Below are 25,351 nucleotides of genomic sequence, written 5' to 3' on the forward strand. Positions count from 1 at the left end.
GCAGTTTGTGTTGTGCTTTGTGGCAGATCCATTCGATTTAGGCTCGATCTTGGCTTACAATGGGTTGTCCTTTGAGACAAATCTTTTGATTAAGGATCACAAGGCAATTATATTCATCTGTATTTGAAATACAATTTCCATTTGCCAGTTCATTAAAGACAATCACATGTCATACACGTACATGGGGGAATTTAAGTTGATTAGTTTACTTATATAACTACTTTCTGTTGGAATGTGACTTTTGTTGGTCTTCAGCATCATCGATGTCATAACAGGTCTTCGCCGCGAGTGTCGCTGTTTTCATTCTCGCGAGATTACCAGACCGGAAGAGACGAAGGCGAAGGTCGGGACGTAAACATGGCAGCCCGCAGTATGCTGAGGTCTGCGTGGAGCTCATTTTCGGGCATGAAATTAGTGAACGTGAAGGTCCAACAGAGGATAAATGTTCCCCAACTACCGGCGTTAACCATTCAGAGTCGAGGGATCCGCCAAGGTAAGATTTATCTGCAACCGTTAAGATTATAGCGCACCAATGTAAGAAGACTAATGGTAGCTAGCATGCTAACGTAAAGACACTGACAGTGATCAGAGGCAGCTCAGAAGTGACTTCATCTTAGACCTGCATACAGCATGCTCCTCTAAGGAAATACAACAACATGCATTCATTCGTTCATAACTGTAGCCTCATCGAACCACATTCTAAGTAGGCACCATAACAGGAAAGCAGTACAGACATTTTGGCATTGATATTTCTAACATAAAATGTCTGTTTTACAGTGGTGGAGAAACGGGAGGGTAAAACAACAACGGTAGGTACACCCAGTAGTAATGATTTATTGGGTTGTTAGCTATACATTATATAAGCACTTAGTTTTATTTGTGATACCCACACAATGTGTTGAAGCTGGAAGCACAATCAAAAAAATCACAGTATTTATTGTGGCATTTAAGTGAATTCTGATATATACACATATATAATGTGTTATATAATAATGGCTTGTGTTGTTATATCAGGCTATTTACTAAGGAAACAAATTAAAAGCCAAATAGATAACTAGTATGGATGTTTAAAGGTGTAGTATGCAGCATTTTCTGCTAAAAACAATGTATAGACTGATAAAAAAGTAATCCCTCTCAGTCAACCCGTACGTCCCACTATAAGTGTGTGGTGGTGTCTGTATCTACAGAGAGCCTGCCCTCTGCCTGTATTTTCTTATGTCTTCTTATTTTGCTGTGTTTGGGACATTTCTGGGCATCAGAAAAGAGCCTTTGTGCCCGATATGGGTGTGCAGCCCCGAGCCAATGTCAGCGTGCAGGATGTGCAGCCTGCACGCTCATAGGCAACTCCTTTAACCTGCACTGGGACACATCTCCAACCTACACTTAGATCGGATAGTGGGAGAGGGGGAAATCACTTTCTCTTACTGCACAAATATTCTGTCAACCTGACAAGGAACCTACCGTAACGTATTATATCCCTAACTGTCAGATTGAGGGACAAGTAGCGAACGCTCCAGCAGGACCACAGCCTCCAAACCCCACAGCCAAGTGTCCCATATACAGATGGAACCTGCAGCACAAATACAACTACACGGTAAGTGCGTCTACAGGAATGTGACGAGCAAAGTAATCTCAGACGTCCTGAAAAGCGCATCAGCATGTTTATTGTGTCTGGTTTGCTTTCTCGTCTTTTGTTTCCACCCCTCCAGGATGTCCTGTTGCTGAGTCAGTTCGTCAGGTCAGATGGAGGGATGATGCCCAAGAGGATCACTGGTCTCTGTCCAGAGGAGCATCGCAAGATTGCCACCTGTGTTCAGATGGCTCACAGAGCAGGTCAGTGTTACTGCCTGCCCCCTCCTTTGTGTATTTGAATCTTTGTCCACACCAAACTCAAGTTACCCTCTCATTCATAATCTGTCAACATCAATGGTAGCCATCACATTCTTAATCTGTTGTACCTTTTTGGACCTGCTTGACTAACATCTGTGTTTGAGGACTCATTTAAATGAAGTACAAGCATGTGACTTCTGTGTTTCCCTGTGTTGAAGGTCTGCTCCCTGACCACAAACCCAAACTTCCAGAGGGCCACGTCCCAAAGAGGCCCAAGCCACAACTTAACAGGTAATGTACACGCGTGTTTCTGCTCATACATGTGTTTCCCACCACCATCTATCGATTGTCAGCACCAGTCTCAGTGCAACTGAAACTAGCAATGATTTTCTGTTGTACAGATACCTCACTCGCTGGTCCATTGACACAGTGAAACCCATATATAGAAGTGGACTAAAGTGGTGTAAGAAGCGCATGGATGTTGGTGACCCAATACTCAAGAACAATGTGCGCTACGGTGTCAAGCACGTTTCTATAAAACACTGAAGGACAGAAGGCCCCGACGAATCGGTACAGCAACTGGATGAGAGTGGGTGGGCCTTTTTGAATGCGAAGACGCAGTTTCAAGCGGATTGACTTTTGTGATGTCCCCGGGGAAAGGGCTTAAAAGCTTCTTCCATCTGTATTTATTCTACCTTTTTGTTTATCAAGATGCGTCACCCTCTTAATGAAACATGCTCAGCCCCGATCCAGAACCATCTTTTTCCATCTCGGCTGGTTTTCAAAAAGCCCTTGAAGTGAACTCTGCGACAACTTCATTCAACTGGGTCAGTGTAACAGTTTCAAAGTAGGTGGTATATTGACTGTGTATACGCAAGGCCACACAGATGTGCAAATAAAATGTGTCTGCTTACTCTGCCTCGTAACGTGTGTTTACTGTATGGGAACAGCTTTTGTACATGAGAGCGGAACGCAACAAAAAGCTTGTAGACAAATTGCATGACTGTGCTCTTTTTAGTTTATTTGTTTTAGGACAAAACGAACAAAGTCCTAGAATATGTCACCACAAAATACATTGTGAGGGTTGATATGAACAACAGAGACATGCGTGTGAGATGTGTCTTTTCACAGCACGAAGGGAAGGTCCAAATTCTTTTTCCCATCACCGATGTACATGTATCCGTGTTGTGGAGTCATTGGCACATGGAAGAAGGTTAGGCCAAGCCACAGCAGGCTGCGAAGCACACACACGTTGCTGGCGCATTCAAGCTGAAGACTCCATGATCCTGCACACACACACAAAGCAGGCTTGGTGTAAATAATTGCTGTTAAATGGAGGAGGCTGCCACATCATATTGAGATCTTTGGAAGTCAGTCCAAGATGATTAAATTCTGGAGGCAGCCAAGGGATAATCCAATAAATCAACCTTTTGTGCATTTTGATATTTACAGTCTAACGTGTTCCTTAATATGTGTGGGTGTAACCAGGTCCCAGGGAATTGAGAACAATAGCTGGATCTGCTGCTATGTAATAATGGAGACCAAAAAAAGCCCCCTGATGCTGTTGCATAAAAGAGAGATGATTTCGATAATTAGATGGTTCTTTCAACACTTTTTTTTTTTTTTTGCCTTTTTGAAAGTATGATTCAACTAAAAGTAAAGCCATGTTTCAGGTCATGACAACACTGCTGCAGGAGAAACCCAGAGCCGTAAATCAGGAGCTGTAAACCGCTTGCAAGATTGTTTTAGAGAAGGGGGGGGGGCAATGTAGGGTCTCAGAGGAAAGCACCTGTCTTTTAGTGGAGATGCATCATACCACATGTTCTCCAGCGGCCCGTTTGACATATGGTAACTCATTCTCCTTCTCAGCAAAGGCATGCGATCCGGTTAAGACGGCTGCAGTGAGTGTGGCATTCATACAGCTTTGTAATGTCTGCCGCAGTGATGACACACGCAAACATAAACACATGTGAAAGCCCTCTTAATAAATCAAACAGCTGTTGCACGTTTGGTCATGTGCGCTGAACGTTTTTTGCTTTTTCTCACAGCCATACTTCAGTCAGCCTGGAGTACATTCAGCGCAGCAACTAACCTCAAAACTGCCCGGACACGACGAAACACGACTAACTTCACATTATCTTCACAGTATCCATGTTTGCTTATCGTTTGCCTCCTGGGTTTGATTTTTCCAACACATGTAGTTAAGCTGTTAAACAGCTCAAATATCTGATTTTCCCACCAGGATGTGACTACACAAACCCGAAAGACTCATCATTTTATGCTTTTAACTACCGGTACACGGAAAAATGTTAAAGGCCATACAAGGGAATTTCCCATCTCAGGAAAGCTGGTCTCAAATCCATTGTCATACTGCACTTCCATTTTTAAGGTCGAAAATGTACAACATTGTGTGCTCTGCATACTAATTGGCAGTGGTAAATTGTATATTGCCTAAAACGGTAATACTACTTGAATTGTTGTCGTTTGATTTAGATGTGAGCAGCACTATTAATCATTTCCCTTCAGTTTGGTGTCAGGTGGTCCTCCTCCCATGTACTTGTTTCTGGTCTGGTTTTTATGATGACAGCATAATTATCTGTAATTTTCCTATGAAGAAATTGAGAACAGCCTCTGAGTAAGTTGGCCATGAAACCAGATCCTCGAGCCCAGACATTCCTCAACCAGACGACTCATGCTGGATATCAGAGAGACCGCTGTATGCTAAAGTTCTTCCAACATATTCCCAGAAAACCTATTCCATCATGGCAGGTTGACCATCAGACGTTTGATGACGTTGCTTAGTTTAACCCTGCGTAACTGACTCATTTTACAGTTTAAACGACTCAGTTTTCACTTCCCCGCTTGACTCTGTCAGTCGAATCACCAAAATGATTGGTGCTAAAATCTCACATCATTTAGTTGTTATGTAGCATGGCAGTTGGAACAAGAATGATTTCCAAAGAGCACTGTGAAGGCCTTAATAACACTGCTCAAAATAGACATGTATAAATGGATCACAATCTTTCTGCACTGGTTTGATTGACTAGTTTTCCAAACAAAACCTCTCAAATCTCAGCGATCATAAGATAAATACGGGCTTGTTTAAGATGTGTCCGTGTACTTCAATCGTTGCAACAAATTCAGTAAGCATGTCTGTCTGCGTGCGATGTAACGACTGGTGACATGTTACAGTCCAGAATAGTCTGAACTCTGGTTTCACCTTTAGGAATGTCATCCATGAGTACATCCAGGAAGTCGATTGTTTGGTTCACAACACCCACTTCTAGGACGCTTTTCTTAGGATTCTTTGCTTTGCTGAAGTGAAGGAAGTTGTCAAGCCTCCTTGCCTCTGAGTGAGGCAGACCTAAGGAAAACAAAAACAATGCACATTGGTAAGTATTTCAAGCTAAATCACAGCAACGATGATGCAATTATACCCCGGAATGATGTAAACATATAGGCACGATTTAAAGAGGTGTGTATAAAATATTTCTGAACCTGTTTTATCGTATGCATCCAGTCCAACTGAAATAAATACATATACCGTATGAAACATCTCAGCGTTATTCACATGCTGCAGAAAATATTGACGCTCCACACTGAGACACAGTCACCCACCCGCCATGTGACAGATTGACACATATTTACCACCAAAGCTGTGGTTGATCTGGACGAGGCCATGCGGATTTTTGACCAAGGCGCCGCGTGGTACCACAGACGCTTCCTCATCGATCTGATGAATCGTCACTGCCAGCCTGCTTTCCTCGTTGACTGTGGACTGAAACCAAGAACAGTCACTCTCTGAACTTTACACGGCTGTACGGACAACATCTGCCAATTACTGAATGAAACACAGCTTTGCACCGATTCTTCATGAGTAAAACACTTGTTTGTAGCTGAAATTAGATATTGTGATCCGTGATGTATCTTTTGGCAAAGGTAGGACATTGCCTCTTTTGCAATTGTTGTTCATTCTACAGCATATTAATGTGGTCAAATATTTTTCTTTGGGTATTAGTAGATTGATGGATTTATACTCATTAACTACCCACTGGGTAATTTAACACTCAAGGTTGCTCTGATGCAGTACCACTGAATACTATAATGAGAGTTTATTCTGACAGCTCAATATTTTCACAACAATTAATCATACTTCATTCTCCATAGCAGAGGGGTCTCCGATGAAGCGACTCTTCGCAGCTTTGGTCACTTCCTCGATCATAGAGTCTGTGGCCAGAGGGAGCAGGAACCAGTCCATGCAGTTGAAGCTGCAGACCAAAGGACACACACACACACACACACACGCACACACAGGTGATGTAATGTCACACTCTGCAGACATAAACGTAGCTGCAAAGATACAGAATCACAGATGAGGCTATATTACCTGTAGAGATTCTTTTTATCCTGCATCTCATCTTCTCCTCTCCCCTGAGCGATAAAATAATCTTTCTTTAATCCCAATATTTTGCCCCAGAACAAGACGCGGTGGAACTTGTAGTTTTTCTTCAGGAGCACCACAGAAGTCTGCAGAGCGGCTCTTTGCTCAACGCTTAAAGTAATCCCGCTACCGGCAACGAGTTCCAAAGAATAGGACAACACACTTGAGTCCATTGTTCTTGTAGTCAACGACTTTAAAGCGTAGATGTTAGTTAACGTAAAGATATCTGGGCGAACAAAAGCCTTTCACGTTCGAACGTTTGGTTGCTAATGACAACAAACCCGGTTGCACCGGAAACGCACTAGTTTGTTTACTTTATTTTTTTGTAAACGCCATTTTTTTTAAAGGCGTAAACGTAAAACATCTAAAACAGAAACGACACACAAAAAAAATAGTTGACCTCTATTTTTTGGTGTGTTTGCTTGGAGTGTTTATACAAACCAGACCACTCACGAGTCCGGTCTGACGTCATGCCCCAGCTTTTCAAGTGCGTGCGAGAAGAAGTGTAAATATTAATATGGCTGTATTTAGTTTAATTTGTTGCCTGGGGAGACATTTAATGGCAGCTTTCTGTCTCACCCCATACACTCCCGGTAAAGAATGAACCCCAGACTACTGGTGCTATGTGCAAATTAATTTTAGGAAGGAATTACAGTCAATAAAGTGAAGAATGTGTGTCACTATTATGACAACTAAAATCAAACACAATATCTTGACATTGCTTATCTCTAAGTGTCCCAGAACTAACCTACTTAATGATACATTAGTATCGGATATCCCAGTCTGTAGTAACTTATCATTGTCCCTCAATTGTCCTCCATTAGGAATTATTAAGGAAATTCATTCATCAATTATCAAGTTGTTTCTGATTTGTTCCTCACTCGTTTCTCAATTCATTAATTATTACCTACTATAAAAAAGTTGATTAGGAGTTATCATGAATTAATAGTTAACTAGCAGTTAGTTCCACATTCATTTCTCATTTGTTCCCTGGTAACTTCTCATTTTTTAATCTCTTATTGGGAAGTGATACTCATACCAGTTGATGCATGAAAGCAGGGAACACCGAAAAGGGAAGCAGCCATCATTAACTGTAATAAGACAAATGTCTGCATGAAAAAGATATTAAACACACAAAACATAGATCGGTATACAATACAGTATAGTATGTCTCTTTAAATGGATTTTCCAAATTCTCCTTATTATTTGGGACTTTTCTCTTTCTTCTTTTCATCTTGTGATTTCTTTTTTTTTCTGGAGCTCTGTGTGGACACATCAGCTGTTTGGTTTATCCTGGCTCAGACCCAGCAGTCTCAACCTGTATACGCAGTGTGAAGCATGGCTTAACTTACTGTACACTTAGAAAAACAGGATTGGCTTCGGTCCAACAAAAGATTTCGGCCAGTCTGCCAGGTTTGGGCTAATCTTGTGGTTGGTGATCCTATTTTGGTCCCTCAGCTTGCTTGACGATCTTGCCTTCCACTGTATTGATTTGTTTCTGGGTTTTTGAGTTTGTAACTCTGTTCTCGTTCATGCTGATTGAATTCATTCTAACCCTCATATCCTCACCACTTACAGTTACAACCCTAAAGATTTCCATGAAACCTTCACACACACAAGGGATTCACAGGAAATGAGGTATGCATTTTATCTCACTGATATCACCTAACCCTGTATCAGAGCTGCAAATCCAACATTCCCTACTGCTGCGTCCAACCAGCCACTTTCATGTGAAGCAAGCATTGTTTGTTGTGGATCCCTTGGGCGGGGGGGTCGGGGGGGTCGGCAATTTGAATCCAGCATGGGAACAATGAAAACTACTGTCTAAAGAGGTCATTACAGAATATAAATACATTGAATGGCTTTTGCAGAAATAATACTATAAATAATACTATAAATGGTATCAAAAATGAGGTTTAATTTCATGAAAAAAAATCTTGAGGGTTGTAACTTTAAGAACCTATTTCAGGCAGTTTCTCTAAAGAACACAAGCAGGTTTTAATAATTCCCAATGTCCATTCATTCCCATGCCTGCCTATTCCCATGCCACACTGCATTTCCAGGGCTCTGTGTGTTGGCTGTAATTGTCCAAACAAAAGGGCCTCGGTCTGGAGTCACATGCTTCATCAGCAGTGGTGATTTCAGCTGTCTGGCGCTCTGCCCTTCTGGCTAATGTAGTGCACCAACAGAAACGGGAGGGAGAGTGGGGTGACTTTTTTTTTTTTTACAGAGTACCCCACACAGAAGAGAACACACAAGGACAGCCCCTCACCAACCCATCCACTCACACAGACAAACACACTTTGAGCTTGTGGCTCAGGATGTCACCCCATTAGAGTTGGCAGTATAGGTGGAAGTTTTGGAGTTGGAGGCCACAGAGTGACCCACACAGACACACAACTCTGGTTCTGTTTCCCAATTGGACGGGAGGGGGAAGTAACACTTGGAGTGAAGCGTCCTGTTTCTGTCCTGGTCCCGCTGCTCTGGGAAACTCACCTCCCAGGCGACCAGCGTTGCCACGGCACTAATCCTGACGGACAAAAGATGGGAGTGCCACAGAGCACGATGCTGCCAGACGCTCTCATTGGCTGGCACCATCCCACGCGATGCTGTGATTGGCCAGCGCTATGTTTATATACAAATTGGAGCAGTCAGAGGTCACATCCATCGATCTTGGTGGTGACATGAAGGAAACCTGACCTCAAAACCTCAGAACTCTAAATGGGGTTTATTCCTATTTGATACACACACACACACACACACACACACACACACACATACACAAACGGGCTGTTTCTCAAGTTCAGTGGCCTGGGAGTGCAGCATTATGTGAATACTGAGAGAGAGAGGGAGTGAAGTGACTAAATAATAGTGTCTGTGGTATACAAAAGAACATACAACAATATCAAGAATGCATTGAGGGCACTGAGTTCAGTGGGTTGCACACCTACATACAAACAGAGGTTTTGGATTAAGACTGGGTCAATATTTTGATCCAGAGAAAGGCGTGTTGTGTAAACTAGTAATACCGTACAGGCTAAATTACTGCGGTTTCATTTGACCTGTGGTGCCGACAAACTGTTTGAAATGGATAATTGTTATCAACAGGCTTTTTTTTAAATCTGTTTTCCTCAAATTTCAAAGCGTATTGTTTTCAGTTAATACTCTCCTCACACTGGACTTTCGAAATCTAGTATCGCCACTTGATTACAAAACAGATTACAAATAAATTGTCCATGCTAACATGGCGGCTAATATTAGCTTGTTGCAGATATAAACGCATCGGTGTACATGTCTCCCAATAAGAAATTCCAGTACAGAAATGCCAAAGATATACGTTTACGGTCATTTGGAAACAGTGTCTCATTAATATTGTCCTTTTTTCCACTGTTAAGTTTCCTGCTTACATATCTTGGTCACAGCTCTGTAAAGGAATCCTTTGACATCATAAGGAAAACGCTGATTTGCGGAGACGATTGATACTGTTCTCGTGTCTGCACTGAATGAGAAGCTGCTGACAGCTTTGCACAAACACTGGCAGCAGGTGGTATCCAAAGAAGGCATCGAAAGCTAACAAATGAACACCTTGTTGGTTTGATCTGTACGAACGTCTCTCCTTACTACTGTATATTTAGAACGATCGTCTCATCCAACGCTCAGCAGGAAAGAAAATATTTCTTTCTAACACTTATTTTAAAGGTCTGTAATTTCTAAATATTGTGTTCTGTAAAAAGAGACAAAAATGTTTTTAGCAAGGAGGGACATTTATGATTCAGCATTTTTAGATCTTCTCCCTTGTGAGTGACTGAAGACCATCCCTTTATCCAACTCGAGTATCCCTTGAAGTGTCTGAGTGAGGGGAACTGGTTAGGTGTTCAGTTGTAGAGCATAATGTCTGTGAGAACATCTGGCTGAGCTGTTTCAACATCCGATGCCACGAACCGCTCCCAGTTTGCGTGTCGTTGGAGCAAACTTTCACACACTAGAAGCCCAAAACCATGTGGGCCGAAACTGAGCCAGTGAATTCGGGGTGTGTTTAACTTTGGGTCACAGTTTGGGTTTTTGGAAAGCTGTACAGAGCTGCTTCCCAGGCTCCTGCAGCCATAACGTCCACATTTCTCCCGCTCCGCTGAGCTCGCCAGTCTTCTGTAACAGCAAGTGCATTGAACACACACTTCATACACACAACCCATAGACAATATATCAGGTATCTAATATCAAACGCTCATCTCTTTCCCAGCTCATCCTTGGAGCCACATGAGGATATCTGCAAGTTATTAGTGCCCCCGCATCCTGACCCTGCACAGCTTTCTCATGTGACTTTGTTGAGGTACGTCTGTTCAAATCTGTCTCCAAGTCTCTTTGTATGGGGGTCATGCAGTGCACGTTTTTATGATTCGATTTTCATAAAATAAAAAGCTATATTGTGGGTTTTATTATTATTATTATTGGCACACTGGAGATCATTCAGCACGGAGAACACTATTATATTTTGTATTGCTTAATCACACACGCGCGCGCGCACCACCACCAAGTGAGAGATTGTTTTGAAATACTTAATCTTTGGCCGACATTTGGGGTAAAGCGCAATCAATAACCTTTGTTCACTCAGATCTTACAAAATTGATAAAACCATATAAAAGAAAAGTTTAAAGTGTTCTTTAAAATCTCTTCATAAACAATCTTTAAACCTTGTGTGTGACTAAACATGCTGTTATTAGCAGCAGCTTTAGTGGGATGACACATTGTGACTTTTAAGTATGCAGACTAATGAAACCCAAGAAAAGAAGTGTGTCAGATACTTGCTGTTAAGCAGCATTTCAGTAGCTGCTGTTCCTCATTTTTATTGGGCAATTTCAAGAACTATTGTGAGGCTCCATCAGGGTACAAACCCGTCTCTAAACCACAGCTAATACCCTATATATGTTGTCAGCTTAGCACTTCATTACCCATATTTAACAACTACACTAATCACTACAGAATGCTAAAAGTCCTCAAATGACAATAGAGGTTATTAGCTGAGGCAGGTACCGTGGTAAGAAAGGGGAAAAGGGCAGAGAAAAGAGGAAGCAAAAGAAAAGGGAGACAATAGCGAAAGATCAGGTGAGGAGGTGGAGCTACTGGAATTGTCGCCTCATACCAATGTCGGAATAAGTTAAGAATCCTCAATGAAACACTGCGCATTTGTCCTTTTTCCACTTCTGTGGATTTACTACCCCAGTGCAGCTCAACAGTGCCCCCAAATGGCAAGACTGTAAAGTTCCCGTTTGTATTCTGAAACTGCATGAAGGAATGTTTAATGTTGACATTTTATTCACCCTGTACAAAGCTAAAAGTTCACCGTAACATATTCAATCCTTGTTAGAATGCACATTTAAAAAAAGCTGCAAAAACATCACTTCAGAGTACATTAAATACAAATAAACCTTGACCTGTGTGAAACGTTCCTTCATTAAATGGATCAGCAAGATTTTGCATATTTTGAACAATCATATCAAATAATGGCGGTCACCATTGTCACGTGTAGACTAAACAAAAACGTTTGGTTGCAAAACTCCAGCAATACTGATACAAATGCCCTCTCGTCAAATTACAAATCTATTAAGTAGACACAAAACAGTGCTCTCTTGATACAGAAAGTGCATTATGAACATGAGGCAATATTAATTATTCCCGTGGTTGTCCTCAAAAAGCATCACAAAAAAAGGCACTGAAGAAATCTACACAAAATAACAAGCAGCAAACAGAAAGCTCTGCATGTCCACCTCTTTGGCGTCAGTGTTGCAGGCTTGATTGTTCTGGTAATTCTTGCATAATAAGCTTCAGCACGTGCAAATAATGGACTCCGGTGTTGGAATCCAACATCGTGGCTTGTTTGAAATGGCAAGTTTCAGCAAAACAGTCCTTGGTGAATTGGCGAGAAAATCCTCAGAAAGAAAATACTTTTCAAATCTGAGAGGACTGAGATCAAGACTGAGAGGGTTTGTCATGGATGTGTGCGCTATGCTGATCAAGTGCAAATAATGACCCAAATATCAAATAAATTCCTATTTACCGTCTTTCCTACAAGAAGCAATTCAAAGTCAACACACTGCCCCCCACTGGCACTTTTAACTAATATCTATCCAAAAGCAGAAGGTAAGAAAGTTGGACTCGCGTTCGGCGGCACAATGTTGTTGCGAATCCATTGCACGTCACTCTCTTGTACCATCTGGCCATTTTCTCTCAATGGGACAAGCTGTGTCCGAGTAGCGGGCTCGAGGTGAATTCAAACTCTGACTTCAACGCTGAAATCATTGGACCTCATGCAAGAACACTTTTGTGCGCTTATCTTTCTTTTAGTTTTTTTTCATACCGTGGGCTCGTACGAGTGAGCCACGTCAGATTCAGCCGGCGCTCCTAACTTCAGATGACCAGATGTGTAAATGACCAGCTTAAACATGGCGATCGCCACCTGTGCGTCAACGAGCGTACAGTCATGAGAATTGAACATTTGCATAATTATGCTCCAACAATGCCATATAAGGCTACGCGTTCTGCCTCACTTCCTGTATTGAAGTCCTGCTCTCGGGGATCCGTAAAGGAAAGTCTATCATTTTTTTAACAGCAGAATTAAGGGACCTGCTATAGTCGAGCAATGTGGGAAAATAATGAGTGCTTTCAATGGCGTGTCACCTGAGGGCCCGATATGAAAAATGCCTCGCCACAGCAACACTATCAATGACTGCAGCGAGAGGGGTCAAATAAATTAATTTTGCTGTTGGAAATGTTCATATTGATATTGTAGTGTTAGACAATTTAAACTATTGGTGATATCGTTAGGCTAAATTAATACATATAGAATCTTATTAGCCTACAATTCCAATTGCAGAGTCTAACAGGATAATGTCAATATAATTATGAAGCGTAATTTATATAGGGTTTTTAACCCAAGAGAAAATTCTAAATACAAGGAAATTGGTAAACACGTCTAGTTCTCCTAAATCACTCGTACAAGCCACTTAAAGGACAAACCTGTTCGTACGAGTGGTTCTTGCATGAGGCCCTTTATGAATAAAGCAGATTTACGGTCAGGAGTCGTGGGCATTCTGACTCCAAAGCTTTAAGTCGGAGTTGAAAAACGCTGATTCAGCCATCTGACAGACAGCCCGGCAGTGGGCTGGAGCCGTGGACCGGGCTGCCCTCTGTCGAGCCGTAAAACTGCTGCGGTTTAGACTCCTGTTGTGTGCTGGCAGGTGATTTGGGATTTAGCACTCTGGGAAGGTAGACCTGTAATTACACAACACAAAAGAGATGAGTACTGAAAACAAACAAAGGGCTCTTAAGGGCGTTTTTCAACGTTCAGTTGTGTATTCTTTTATCCTCCCTGATATATATATATATATATATATATATATATATATCCTGTATATGATGCAATACTGCATGCAATGCCCAAAGTATGGTTTTGATACAAAACAATGTTGAAGGGAAGGAAAGAAAAATCCTCAAAATGTACGAGACAAACTGGGTGTTAGATGTGAACTTGCAAGACCAGCTCATTGTGAACAAGCAGGTCTTCAGCATGTTGTTCAGAAACCAAAGATGAAACATTGACCTCAACAGCTCTGGTATTTTACGTTGTTAATGAATAACAAACCAGAGAGGGGACAAATAGCGTTATAGAATTTACGGCAAAGCTCAGGTGAGTGAACTTAAGATCAGGCCGGCCCTGAATACATCTGATCTGTTTATTCGCGCTGTGGACTTTGTTATGGAACAAGTACAGTACCGTGGTGTTTTCTTCCACTCCCTCTACTGTATCCCCGTCCTCCTCTTTCACCTGTCAAAGGAACACAAACAATATGACCGCTCAGTGGGAGGGACGACTAAGAAGTGACAGCATATGCACACGAAACCGAACGCTCACCGCATAGTTGTGTGGACTGAGGTACTTCAAATGGCCAAAGCAGGTGAAGCTGAGGCAGAACACGACAGTGATGCACAGGACCACCAGTGTGAATAGAGATGTGGCAGTCCAGAAACCTGAAACACACACACACACACATCGTTTAAACAGTGGCATAGGGTTTGACTTTCTATGTAGTAACGCATTCCGTCTTCAGAATGCATTTTAAGTGTCCTCTTAGTGAATACGTTACTGATGTTAACTTTCTCCAGGTTGAGCACACACTTGTTTCCTACCTGCTCTAAGGACAGAAAAGAAGTAAATCCATATTAGGCAGATGATGGGTGCAGCCAGAGCTTGATTGACAGCTCCCAGGTGGACCTGGCGGTCTATGCGGGCGGGCAGGTAAGAGAAGTACATGTTGTGTTTGTCCACCAGGTGCTTCAGTATCATGTACAGGAGACCTGATAAGAGTCAGACACACAGCCATGTTAAAACCCCACGGTAGAAGGAAGTATGCTGTGTGTGTAGAAGTGTGTAATGGACACTGGGGTCTCTGGCAAACGCAGTCAAGATGTCAGATAGATCTGCTGATGATACGCCGTGTATTTGATGGACTGTGATTCATGATTCAAGATGGTTTCTGTCACACCAGTTATACCAGTACAATCGTGTGAAATGCTTTTGCTGGGAAGCTCTATTAAAGAAGAAAATAGTAAATATAAAAAGACATCTAAAGTATAGTACAGTGAATGTAATACTACAAATCTAAGAAAAAGAAAAAAATCCATCTCAGAAACAATAAAGAGGTTGCATATTGCAACGGGTTGGATTGATTGTGTGCGAGTGCGTGCTTGTGGCCAGCCTCATAACTACTCACCAAAAGGCACGATGATGGGACATATGATGCTGTAAGCCATGATGACAGTGAACACGCATAGGGACCAGCCATACATGGCTCCAAATTCATACTCATAGGCCTGATTCTGTAAACAGAAATCAAAGAAAATGAGTTGACATGCAAATGTTGAGGTAAGGCTGAAAATAAGGCAAACAAACTAAATTCTGTCTGTTTATTGCGAAAATAAAAATGTATAACTGGGCAGGACTCAATACACAAGTGGGCCCTGGTGTTGTGTTTCCCAGACATTGATATACAGTGAAATACAATACTGGCTTCTGGGTGTAGTGTTCCTTTGCTGGACAACGCCTTCACAAACCTGTTTTACATATTTCCTTTCAGCAGCAGAGCGCGCCAACGCCATACGAATGGTGTAAAGCAGCAGCCCTGGCAATCGCAGCAACTCCATCCCAGAGCCCACCAGCGCCGCCGTGATCACATAGTTGACAAAAAACGCGCCTTGGTCAGGTAAGAACACACACCTGGTGGAAGGGAAAACAAAAAGATGACAATAAAGCAATGAGAAAAAAGATGAAACGATTCATGAAAAGAAGGAATTTGAAGAAAGTAAACTCAGTCCACTCTTAGTAGCAGTTTTAACAAACTTTAGGAAAACTGAAATAAGCAATCTAAAGAAGAAATTATAAAGTATGAAACTAGATTAAACAATGCAGTCTTGAGTGAGTGCAACAATAGCTGGTCACACATTGCAACTAAATCAATAATGAGTAAATAAATAGCAACTCGCATCATAAAATTGAACCTGTACGATACGAGTCTCTTTTTAATGAAGTTATCATCAATGTGAGAACAATAGTCGTAAAATCCATAATTCAAATGAATTAGTTTGTTTATTTTTCTTTATTTTCTTTCTTTTAAAAAGCAAGACAGGCAAAAAACAGGGATTACTTACTCGAACCGCAGTTTCCCATCGGCGAGAAACTCTTTATCAAACAGCCAGCGGAAAAACACTGCAAGACTAAAAACAGAAAGAATAGAAAAAGTCGGCCAAGCTTCTTCCTCAATTACATTTGACCAAAATGTATCCATTATCCTGGGAGGGACTTTTTTTTTTTTTTTAATAAACAGTAAAATACCAAATAAAAAAGTGAATGTACCTACAACGTGTCAATTGCAAATCACGTCTTCCCCATTTATGAATCACTATATGTGAAGATAGACCGATTGCTACAGTAAACAGCAACTAAAGTATTACTGAAAAAGAAACAATAAACCTAGAAGCTGGTCAACTAATTACCTCGTGAGGCCCAGCGAGGGGAGGATCAGCACCATGAAGAGCAAGAAGAAGTACAGTTTACGCATTATGCTCAGCTGCTCACTGGACCTGAGACACAGATGGCACGAGATCACAACATTTCCTCCGCTAACAGAAATCAATCACTGCACTACCAACACGTGTGTAAGTGTAACACCTGCTCCAGTGTCGCTCTCCAATTGTAGAATAGTAAACCATGGTAGGCAGCAAGGCAGAGAAGGCCCACAGCAGGAGAGTGGGGAAGAACTGACTGACGATCGGGCTCTAGGGTGGAAAACAAAAAACGGTTGATTTTACGGATCTGGAAGCACAAATTGTGACGAGTAGGTGTCTGCGTGTGAAAAGTCTCACGTTGAGATAGTGGATTGGCAGAGTCACGTTGAACTTGTCCAGGGTGCTGATAATGATGGTGGGAGTCGTGAGGAAGGTGAGCAGGAAGAAAAGGAAAAAGTTGATCATCAAGTAGCGCGTAAACCAGCGAATACCTCTCACTGACAGATTGGCCCTGTAGGAAGGGGAAGTAGGAAAAACAGAAACAACAACAGTTACACACAGAGGCAGCGCATTATTATATATATATATATATATTATAATTATTATTATTTTGGGGATGTCCCAAGTATTAAATCGAATTGGCAATTAATCGTTTTCCACTTTTATGAATTACATCTGACAGAAAACGTCAAAAACATTTTTCTACTCATTATTAAATTGGAATCATGCATTTGGCCATCAGAATTCAATAAAACAATAACACCATATGATTCCCCTAAAAGTCGGTGAATGATAATATTGAATTATTGACCAGCCCTATGGGCACCACTGCTATAAATACCAATTCATATGATCTGAGTTGGCGTTTCAGGCCTTACCAATACACGTTTTTTGGAATGGGTGCAAAGCTGACGCTCCACTTGTTCACTTCCAGAGTTCCACTCTCCGATGAAGGCTGGGGCAGTCTGCCGCAACAGACGCTTGTGCGACCACACTTGAGTGCATTGAAGTCTTTCAAAATGCTGAGGTGAGTAAATGACAGCTGTTAGTGACACACATTAACCAGCTTTCATCGATGGCAGCGGCCCAAAAGGCCTGCGTCCAGCAAAACAAAAAGTCATGTGGTGACAATAAAACCGAGAGATCGTCGTCTTGAAACAAGCAGAGTCAGCCGACATAATACTGCTGCTTCTACACCGGCGGACAATTACTCATTGCAGAAAAAACATTGGCACATGACATGATGCAGCCAATCATCTCTTGTTGTGACAGTCATGTGACAAACACAATTTGAAAAGTGGAAACTGTAGCAATAAATGGCAGAATAAATCCCTATGGAGTTGGAGCAACTAAAACTATTTCACAACTAGAATTAACTCCTTGCGGTTGTATGCCTCCTACAGCCAGTGTAGTTGCAGTTTACATCCACTTCTGTCCAAAATGTCACCACTTATCATTAGAAATGTGTGTGAAATTGTCATAATTTGCATATGAATTCTTGAGTTATAGCAAAAAAAAAAAAAAAAAGTGTTTTATGAGGTCACAGTGGCCCTGACCGTTGAAAGACTTTGCTCAAGGCAAAATACATTGTGTTCCCAATAAACCGGACAGACAACCTGCAAACACAACGGCGACAGCCTTGGCCGGAGGCATAGATTGTATTACTATTATCACGCGACAGATGTTCCTGCTATTTACTTGTCCTGTACAGTAAAATACACACGCAAGCACCGACAGAAAAAGACACCTTTAAATTGGTACTCACTACTTGGCCATAGCCTCGGTCTGCAAGGTGACGAAGGCCATCCCCAGGGGGCGCTGTGGCACCAGTTCCGCCTCTTTCCTCACATCTTCCAGCAGGTCTTTCTCTTTAGCGCTGTAGTACTCTATGGCATCAACCTGAAGAAACACACGCGTCACTTGAAACCACCTTTATTTAAATCTTGGTGTAAAATTGTTCCCGATTGCTTCATTTACTGCCACTGTAAATGAATATGACCGATGCTACCCTTTTTCATTTCATCACAAGAGTCAGAACAAACCAAAAACGCTGCATTTGCTTTTACTTTTCTACTTCTTCTTCTTCATTTAGACACCCGATACCAAACTGGCTAGCTTCTGGTCCATCTCACCTTCTCACATGTGCCGCAGCAACAGATTGTACTACACAAGCGTGGGTTCATGAATTCACGCTTCCCTGTTTTCTCCAGGGCACGCTCATAGTAGCACAGGTTCTTTCCTGCTCGCATCCTGGTGTGAAGATCAGTAACAGACAAACAAACGCATTTCATAAATAAATATGTATCAAGCTTGAGTAAATATCCCTCAACATTTTAAACACACAGTTCTATGCCTGGAATATGCTTCACATGCTGCTGCTTGCAACTATTTCCTCTGCATTTAAAACCTGAAACCATTTAAATATTAAAGAGCAAGTAATTTGTGGTTGCGTAAAAAGTAAAATAATGAGCTAAAAGATGCTAAAAAGCTCAGTAGAGCTGCTGAGTTAAGGTGTAAATTCTCTCTATGGGTTTGTCACTGCACACAGAACTTAGATACACAGTTAAAATGAAAAATATGTATTTTGTTGCTTATTGTTCTGATGTCTTACCTTTCCTTATCAAGGTACATGAGCTTTGCCACGTCATAGCCCAGGGTCACAGCACACACGCAACAGGTAGGGTACGCCTCTCTACACAAACACAGTGCTGACAGTGATGAATGGAGCAGATGGCTCCTATTAATGGGAACATGCAAGGACACCGCGTCGAGAGGAAAGTTCAGCTTTGTTCAATTCAATACTACTCACGTGAAATGAGTCTTTAAATCGTCGCCTGTTGCCGATTTGGGGACCGAACACACAAACAACGTGTTTCTGGTCTACAAACAGAAAGACAGACTGGCAGTTACCATCACAGCCAAGCGACACTCAGCACACTTAACATAATTAAACACTAATCTGACTTTCATCATACGGGTGAAATATAAATAGAGAGAGTAAAACAAGTAACGTGGACACAGCTGATATGTATAGGTTTGTGAGAGACATTCAGACCAAACATCTTGTCGTCTGGAAGGCAGCGACTCACCGTCTCTCTGCGCATGTCTTTCATTTGTGACGTGTGATGTCGCAGCAGAACAACCGTCAGGATCAGGTACAGAACTGCAAATACTGTATGCAGCCACAACAGGTTGTTTCTAGAGGCAAAAGATGACAGACACCAAAGGAGCATTTTGTCATGACCAACCCACAACACTTTTGTTTATGTATCCAAACTGTTTTCGTCATACAGTAGTTACCCCTTTTGAAGATTCCCAACAGTTGTCCTTCCAAAACTGTCTGGATCATCACCTGGAAGAGAGAAAAAAAAATACTGTAAGTATACATGTTAATAAGAAGAGAGAAGAAAAATATCAGAATACAAGCAGCCATATCCTGGATTTCACCAAAAAATGTGCCCAAAATCCCCAATAAAAAAAAAAAAAACAGACACACTTTAGGGAGAGTGCAGCTCTTGATTGCTTGATTCATATTTAGAACCATCAAAAAATACACACCTTACCCATTCTGTCCATAAAAAAAAAGCCTTTAAAATATGTAAGCTAACTACAATTTTCACCAACAGACAGAGAATCGTGCAAAACGCACCCAGCAGGTGTCCAGTCAAGTTGACAGGCAGTATGATTGAGAGGGAGGTGACACCTATGATCAACAGCAGGAAGATCAGATGGCGCTGGAACGACAGGTAGTGAACAGCATCCATGCCACATCTGGCTTTAATCTTCTCCTCACTAAAACACACGCACACACACACACAGATAAGAAGGGAGCTGGTATACACAGCATGATACAAATAGCTCTAGTTGAGGCACAAGTACAGAAACAATGACCAGCACAGTTCACTCACTCCATTCTGATGATGAAAGGCAGCCAAGAGCAGAATCCCTGAACAGAAAGGGAGGTATTGTGATTACATCAACCAACAACGAGGATTATAGTAATACGGATTATTTGGTAAATTCTTCATGATTCAAGACTGGTTTGAAAGTATTACAAAAGTGCTTTGATATGTTAAAAATGAAGTGTTGACAAAGTGAAAAGACCTGATGTGACTGTATGCCTTGTGCTGATTTTGGTGCTGAAACTGATGACAGAGATTTTCTTTTACCTACCAATTCATTCTCAAAGTCATCCCCGCTGGATGACATGTGTCCATAGCGGCGGTGCGTTGACTCGGTGAACCTGACGCACAAAAGTACAGAGTCAAGGAAAAAGATTCATCTGAACTTCACATCTGAAATCTGTCCCATGACAAATGCGTGCGAGATCAGGAACTGACCCGTCCTTGTCTGCCACTAACGCCAGACGTCCATAGTCCCAGAACTTCCTCCTGATAATAGAGAAGATAATCAGCAGTACCTGTAGGAAGAACCAATCAGCTTTCACCTCATGCACACAAAATAACCTAAATATGCCTAGACACAAATAAAGCAGTGGTTCGTAAAAAAAAAAAGCAAGAAGTTAATGGATTTCTTTATATTGCAAAATGGAAAAAACTTTCTCTATAGAGAAAATATGAAGCACTTTGGCAGGGATTGTCTCTTGCCTAAAGGGACATTACATAAAGACTTCCAGTCTTCTCTCACTTGACCACACCACATCACAGGCAGGCAGACACCATACATTTTTAGACATACCAAAAAGACACAGAAATCGAGCAGTAGCACAATCGGCACTCCTCCGAAGCGGACTCCATTGAATGCACCCCCCTTTCCGTTGAGGCAGCTCTTGCTGTGTACGAACCCAGAGGGAGTGGTACCATTTGTGGCCTGTAGGGGCCACTCGTCCAACCACGGGAAAGACATCACCGGAGGGGAACCAGCAGTTTGTCTGCAGAGATTGACAGTAGTAGATATTGAGAAGCAACCTCTCAGAGTCAAAGCTGATCAAACAGTGATAAGGAAAATATTAGTGCTGCAGGTAACAAATCCTGTCATTATTTTCTTTTGATTAATTGTTGTTGACAAAATGTCTGAAAAATGTAGGTCACGGTTTCCAAGAGCCCAGCTGACGTCTTCAAATTGCTTGTTTCGTCCAATCAGTACAACACCAGTACAAAAACCCTAAAAAAATAGTTTGAACCTTAACTTAGCTCTGGCACGCTATTCATCTTCCCCTAAACTATACAGCCGAAGGGATCCTCTCTGGTTTTGCTTGATCATATTTAATATCCTTGGATTATTTTTACAGATGAATATCCTGTGTGTAGCTTTTTGTACCTGGTGCAGCTGTATTACTTTACATGTTGTTGGGTAGTTTATTCTACAACAATGCATTATTTTACCAACTGACCACCTGTTTTGTATGTTGAGTGTAATTCTTCAAAGTAAATGTGGAGGAAAAAGTGCAATATTCACATATGAATTGAAATAGAGCAGCACATACTAACATAAAGAAAGAAGTACTGAAACATGGACTTAAGCACAGTACTTGAGTAAGTGTACTTAGTCTACATTACACTACTGTTTGGTTAGTTTAACACCACTTGTGTATATTCTGAAAGACATGTGTATCATCATAATTACGACTATGGTTTTGAATTTTTCTATGTTTGAACTCGGAATTAGGGGATTTTGTCACGCTGAGCCATGACTTGGCCTCGGCAGCGAAGCTAAAACAACAGTCTGTGTAGTGTCAGCACTGGAGTCCATATCAAATCCCACTCGTCACAAGTTATTAACAAGGCTGCTCGCGCCCCACCCACCATCTATAAAGTAGATGAACCACATTCCTTGAGTCACGCGGGCGCAGTTGAAATATTGTTTCAATTAAACCACCCCCCTGACATTAAAACTGACGCGTAACTAAAAGCACAACTAACGTTAATGCCATCTGTCTGCTCTCAGCTTTGACAGGGGACAATTCTTCTCCCCTTAGTAAGAAGTGAAACCTCTGATTGTGACGCAACAATTTGACTCAATACACTGTGATATGCGGTTACTGGTATGATTCTTTACAGGTTTTTAGGTTTTTAAAGCAACAGTTACGTGGAAGCTAAAGAGTGCAGAAGTTACACGTAAATATTGCTAATGCTAATGAGGTAACGTTAAGCAAACGTTTGCTTACCTCGGCTATGAACATCCGCGACAACAACTTCCTATATTGTCCGAAAATGGCACGATTCGTGTTTCCACGTTGCCTACGAGTGTGTGTGTCATGTAGTCTGTCCTACCTGTATGCTTGTTTTTTGTATTCCTTCGCGAGGGGAACTTCTTTCAACAGTAAATACTAGAAATATGATGGTCTCCGCTCCCTTCCCCTTTATGTTCCGCGTATGCGCAGACGCAGCAGAGCAAACAGCTGTCTCGAGCCACTCCAGACAGAAACAGCAAGGACCTCCCTCTGTTTCTCCTGTGTGCTTCTTAATGCAATAGGAGTTAGTTGTAAGAGTTTCCACTGACTAACGAGGCAGAAAACAATGACGAATGGCTCTATGTGATTCAATGGCACTATTTTCAGAGCAATGAAGCATTGAGATATTTTACGAAATAGGTAAATACCACGCAATAAAAAATATTTTATTTATAATTCTACGTATGATGCACAAAAACAAAAAGTACAGGAGAGTTCAATACTAATTATGATTAGCGTATCATTATTGCGAACATGAATTGTATATTAGCATATTGTCAAGAAACACTACAAGTTCCCATCATAAATGTTTTGTTCAAACCATAAAACAAGAAGAGTTTCTGGAGATGGTCAACTCTCAAACAATGCATGCTGGGAAGTCTTTTAAAACTTTAATTAATGAGTTCAGTGAAATCTCAGCAGTACATTCATTCAAGTCCTAAAGTAATACAACTAATATAGTTACATGCACTGAAAAAAGAGTTTTTGGCCCTGTAATTATTACCTCGATTATTTTTGTAAATTTTACAAGAAATTATCATTTCAGTGCTTTTACTTTAAAATATCACTCTTTTACTTAATGTGTTACTTGGTATTTGTTTGTAATTATGTATCCTCATTTTTATTAGTAAATTGTAATCATTCACACGAAGTAATATCTACTAAACTACTGTATTGAATGCACTACTTGACACAACAAAGTAAAATGTACTTTGGTAATACGAGTAAAACCTGGCAACCTATAGCGCGTACTCCGGCTGACGTCAGAGGAGATTTTGTAAAATCAACTTAGTAGTGTTGTAGTTTAACTTGACATATACATTTGAATTCTTAGAAAAACACCCTGATTCATTTTGAAGGCTGTAGTTTGTGTTGCTGCTCAATAGTACATTATACTGGCAGGACTACTGTATTAATTGTTTGAGCAAGGTACCTCATCTTGATCATGTTGTTTGTTGTTTCAGATCAATGAGGAGTTCAGAAGAACAACCACAGTTCATCTCGAGTGAACCTTTTTGTCGAAATTGGACAATTGCACTACCAACTTTCTGGAGATACTTGTGACAAAGGGCGGAGTTGCAGGAACCAAAGACCCATGCTGGATTCACCCAGCCTGGTAAAGTTTAGATATCATATATTAATATTATATAAAATGATGTTGGCCTCATATACACTGAGAATAGATACATAATGACGCATTTGAACGCATTCAATATTTTTGTTAGTTTCCCCCACTATTGTCCTTTTTTGAGAACGCATCAGACTCGAAGATGTAAAAATGAACATTAGTAAATTTGAATTTCAAAGATGTCATTGAAGAGGACTATGCTCAACATGTCATGAAGATCCTTGTCATCCATGGAAATGCAACACAGAAAGGCTTCACTCCTGACAATGTGTTCGTCGTCATCGAGGGAAAAGAGGTTCTTGATGACTGTCAAAGTGTGGCAAAGGCTTGCCTTCTGCTCATGGGCTGCATCTATGTGTATCTAAGTGTTGTCAAGCAATACCCATCGTTTCTAATTAAAAGTGTTTGTTAAATGACTCAGCGTTTGTCCTTAAATTTGTTATTGGCAGCACTGATTTAGAAATGTTTTGTCTGGCAATGCCAACCAGATTATATATGTTGGTATTGGTGTGTGTCGGTCAGCAGTGACCTCTTTCACAGTTCACAAGTAAAGCTGCTGCAGTTTAAAAGAAGATGTTTCATGTTTTGTAGAAGCCTTATGTTCAGACAATTTTATTAAATAACAGTAGTGCAGTTTAGAAAATGCAACAGTCATATTTGAATAGTTGTGTAGAGAAGTAGTCGATAAAAGATATATTGTGTAAATATTACTTAATATTTCACAACAGAAAAAGTATAGAAAAGCTAGTTAAATATACATGAAACACCTAATTGATTTCTACTGGGGTTTTGTAATTAGATCCAAAGGTAGCCTGAGTAAAGATTACTATAAAAGGCTAAGTACATTTTATGTCTAAGGGAGAAATTTGCAAGTAAAAGTTACTTGCATATTTTGGATAAAAAACAATTCTTACTAGTAAGTAAACTTAACTTGAGAATTCCTGACTAAAAATTACTCACAATTTCCGAGTGCAAATTGTTACCTAGCTTTTTTCAAGTAAATGTTACTTTTTTTTTCTTTCCGGTGTGACGTAAATGAGAAAAAACAAGGAGATTCCACCAAATTCCTGTAGGATTTTCAGTTTTGCTTCATAGAATACCCTCTGAAGTTGGATTTCTGTGTGTTTTGTCCGAGCAAGAACATACAGGAAATGAGCCAAACGGAGACAAGGAAATACGTTTATTTGCAGTCAACACAATCATTAAAAATAAGTGGCAGAGCACGCGTCTTTACTTCCTTTAGTAAAGCCCTACACCTTGCCTTTTCTTCTTGCCCAGTTTCAATTGGACGAGATGCTGGACTTGCATCGCTAAACTACAGCAGAGCTGGCTAATTAAAACATTTAGTTTAATGTGTCTAACCTTCTGCTGAATCATTCTCATGCAGCCACAGGACTAGCCTAATATGACAGTAACAAGAAGAAAGCCAACATGTTGCTTTACACATCCACTACCGCAAGTGACACCTAACCGATGCGTC

The 25,351-nt window shown here is 41.0% G+C and overlaps 3 protein-coding genes across 3 annotated transcripts; 1 reads left to right on the top strand and 2 right to left on the bottom strand.

The window, feature by feature from the left end:
• Window positions 1–338: 338 nt before the first annotated feature.
• On the top strand, window positions 339–2,737 carry mrps18a (mitochondrial ribosomal protein S18A). Its single transcript, XM_079290515.1, has 6 exons — window positions 339–493; window positions 778–809; window positions 1,490–1,594; window positions 1,710–1,833; window positions 2,049–2,121; window positions 2,232–2,737. Exons 1-6 carry the CDS (start codon window positions 358–360, stop codon window positions 2,374–2,376), a joined length of 615 nt encoding a protein of 204 aa, XP_079146641.1. The 5' UTR covers window positions 339–357; the 3' UTR covers window positions 2,377–2,737.
• Window positions 2,738–2,955: 218 nt separating this feature from the next.
• On the bottom strand, window positions 2,956–6,469 carry rsph9 (radial spoke head component 9; the record flags this gene model as incomplete). The annotated part of the gene is made up of 5 exons (XM_079290747.1): window positions 6,218–6,469; window positions 5,984–6,098; window positions 5,479–5,608; window positions 5,051–5,194; window positions 2,956–3,116 (listed from the first exon to the last, which is right to left on the bottom strand). The coding sequence occupies exons 1-5, from the start codon at window positions 6,442–6,444 to the stop codon at window positions 2,956–2,958; spliced, it is 777 nt and encodes a 258-aa protein (XP_079146873.1). The 5' UTR covers window positions 6,445–6,469.
• A 5,103-nt stretch (window positions 6,470–11,572) lies between these two features.
• tmem63a (transmembrane protein 63A) lies at window positions 11,573–22,663 on the bottom strand. Its single transcript, XM_079290392.1, has 23 exons — window positions 22,564–22,663; window positions 21,029–21,221; window positions 20,671–20,750; window positions 20,504–20,573; window positions 20,239–20,276; window positions 19,980–20,122; window positions 19,631–19,682; window positions 19,420–19,528; window positions 19,140–19,210; window positions 18,942–19,022; window positions 18,463–18,580; window positions 18,096–18,229; window positions 17,209–17,352; window positions 16,688–16,841; window positions 16,494–16,600; window positions 16,319–16,405; window positions 15,974–16,039; window positions 15,380–15,542; window positions 15,040–15,145; window positions 14,456–14,623; window positions 14,181–14,296; window positions 14,043–14,093; window positions 11,573–13,540 (listed from the first exon to the last, which is right to left on the bottom strand). Exons 2-23 carry the CDS (start codon window positions 21,194–21,196, stop codon window positions 13,400–13,402), a joined length of 2,367 nt encoding a protein of 788 aa, XP_079146518.1. The 5' UTR covers window positions 21,197–21,221; window positions 22,564–22,663; the 3' UTR covers window positions 11,573–13,399.
• Between the last annotated feature and the right edge of the window lie 2,688 nt (window positions 22,664–25,351).

This window comes from Melanostigma gelatinosum (genome assembly GCF_949748355.1).
Source record: "Melanostigma gelatinosum genome assembly, chromosome: 19".
Lineage (NCBI taxonomy): Eukaryota > Metazoa > Chordata > Actinopteri > Perciformes > Zoarcidae > Melanostigma > Melanostigma gelatinosum.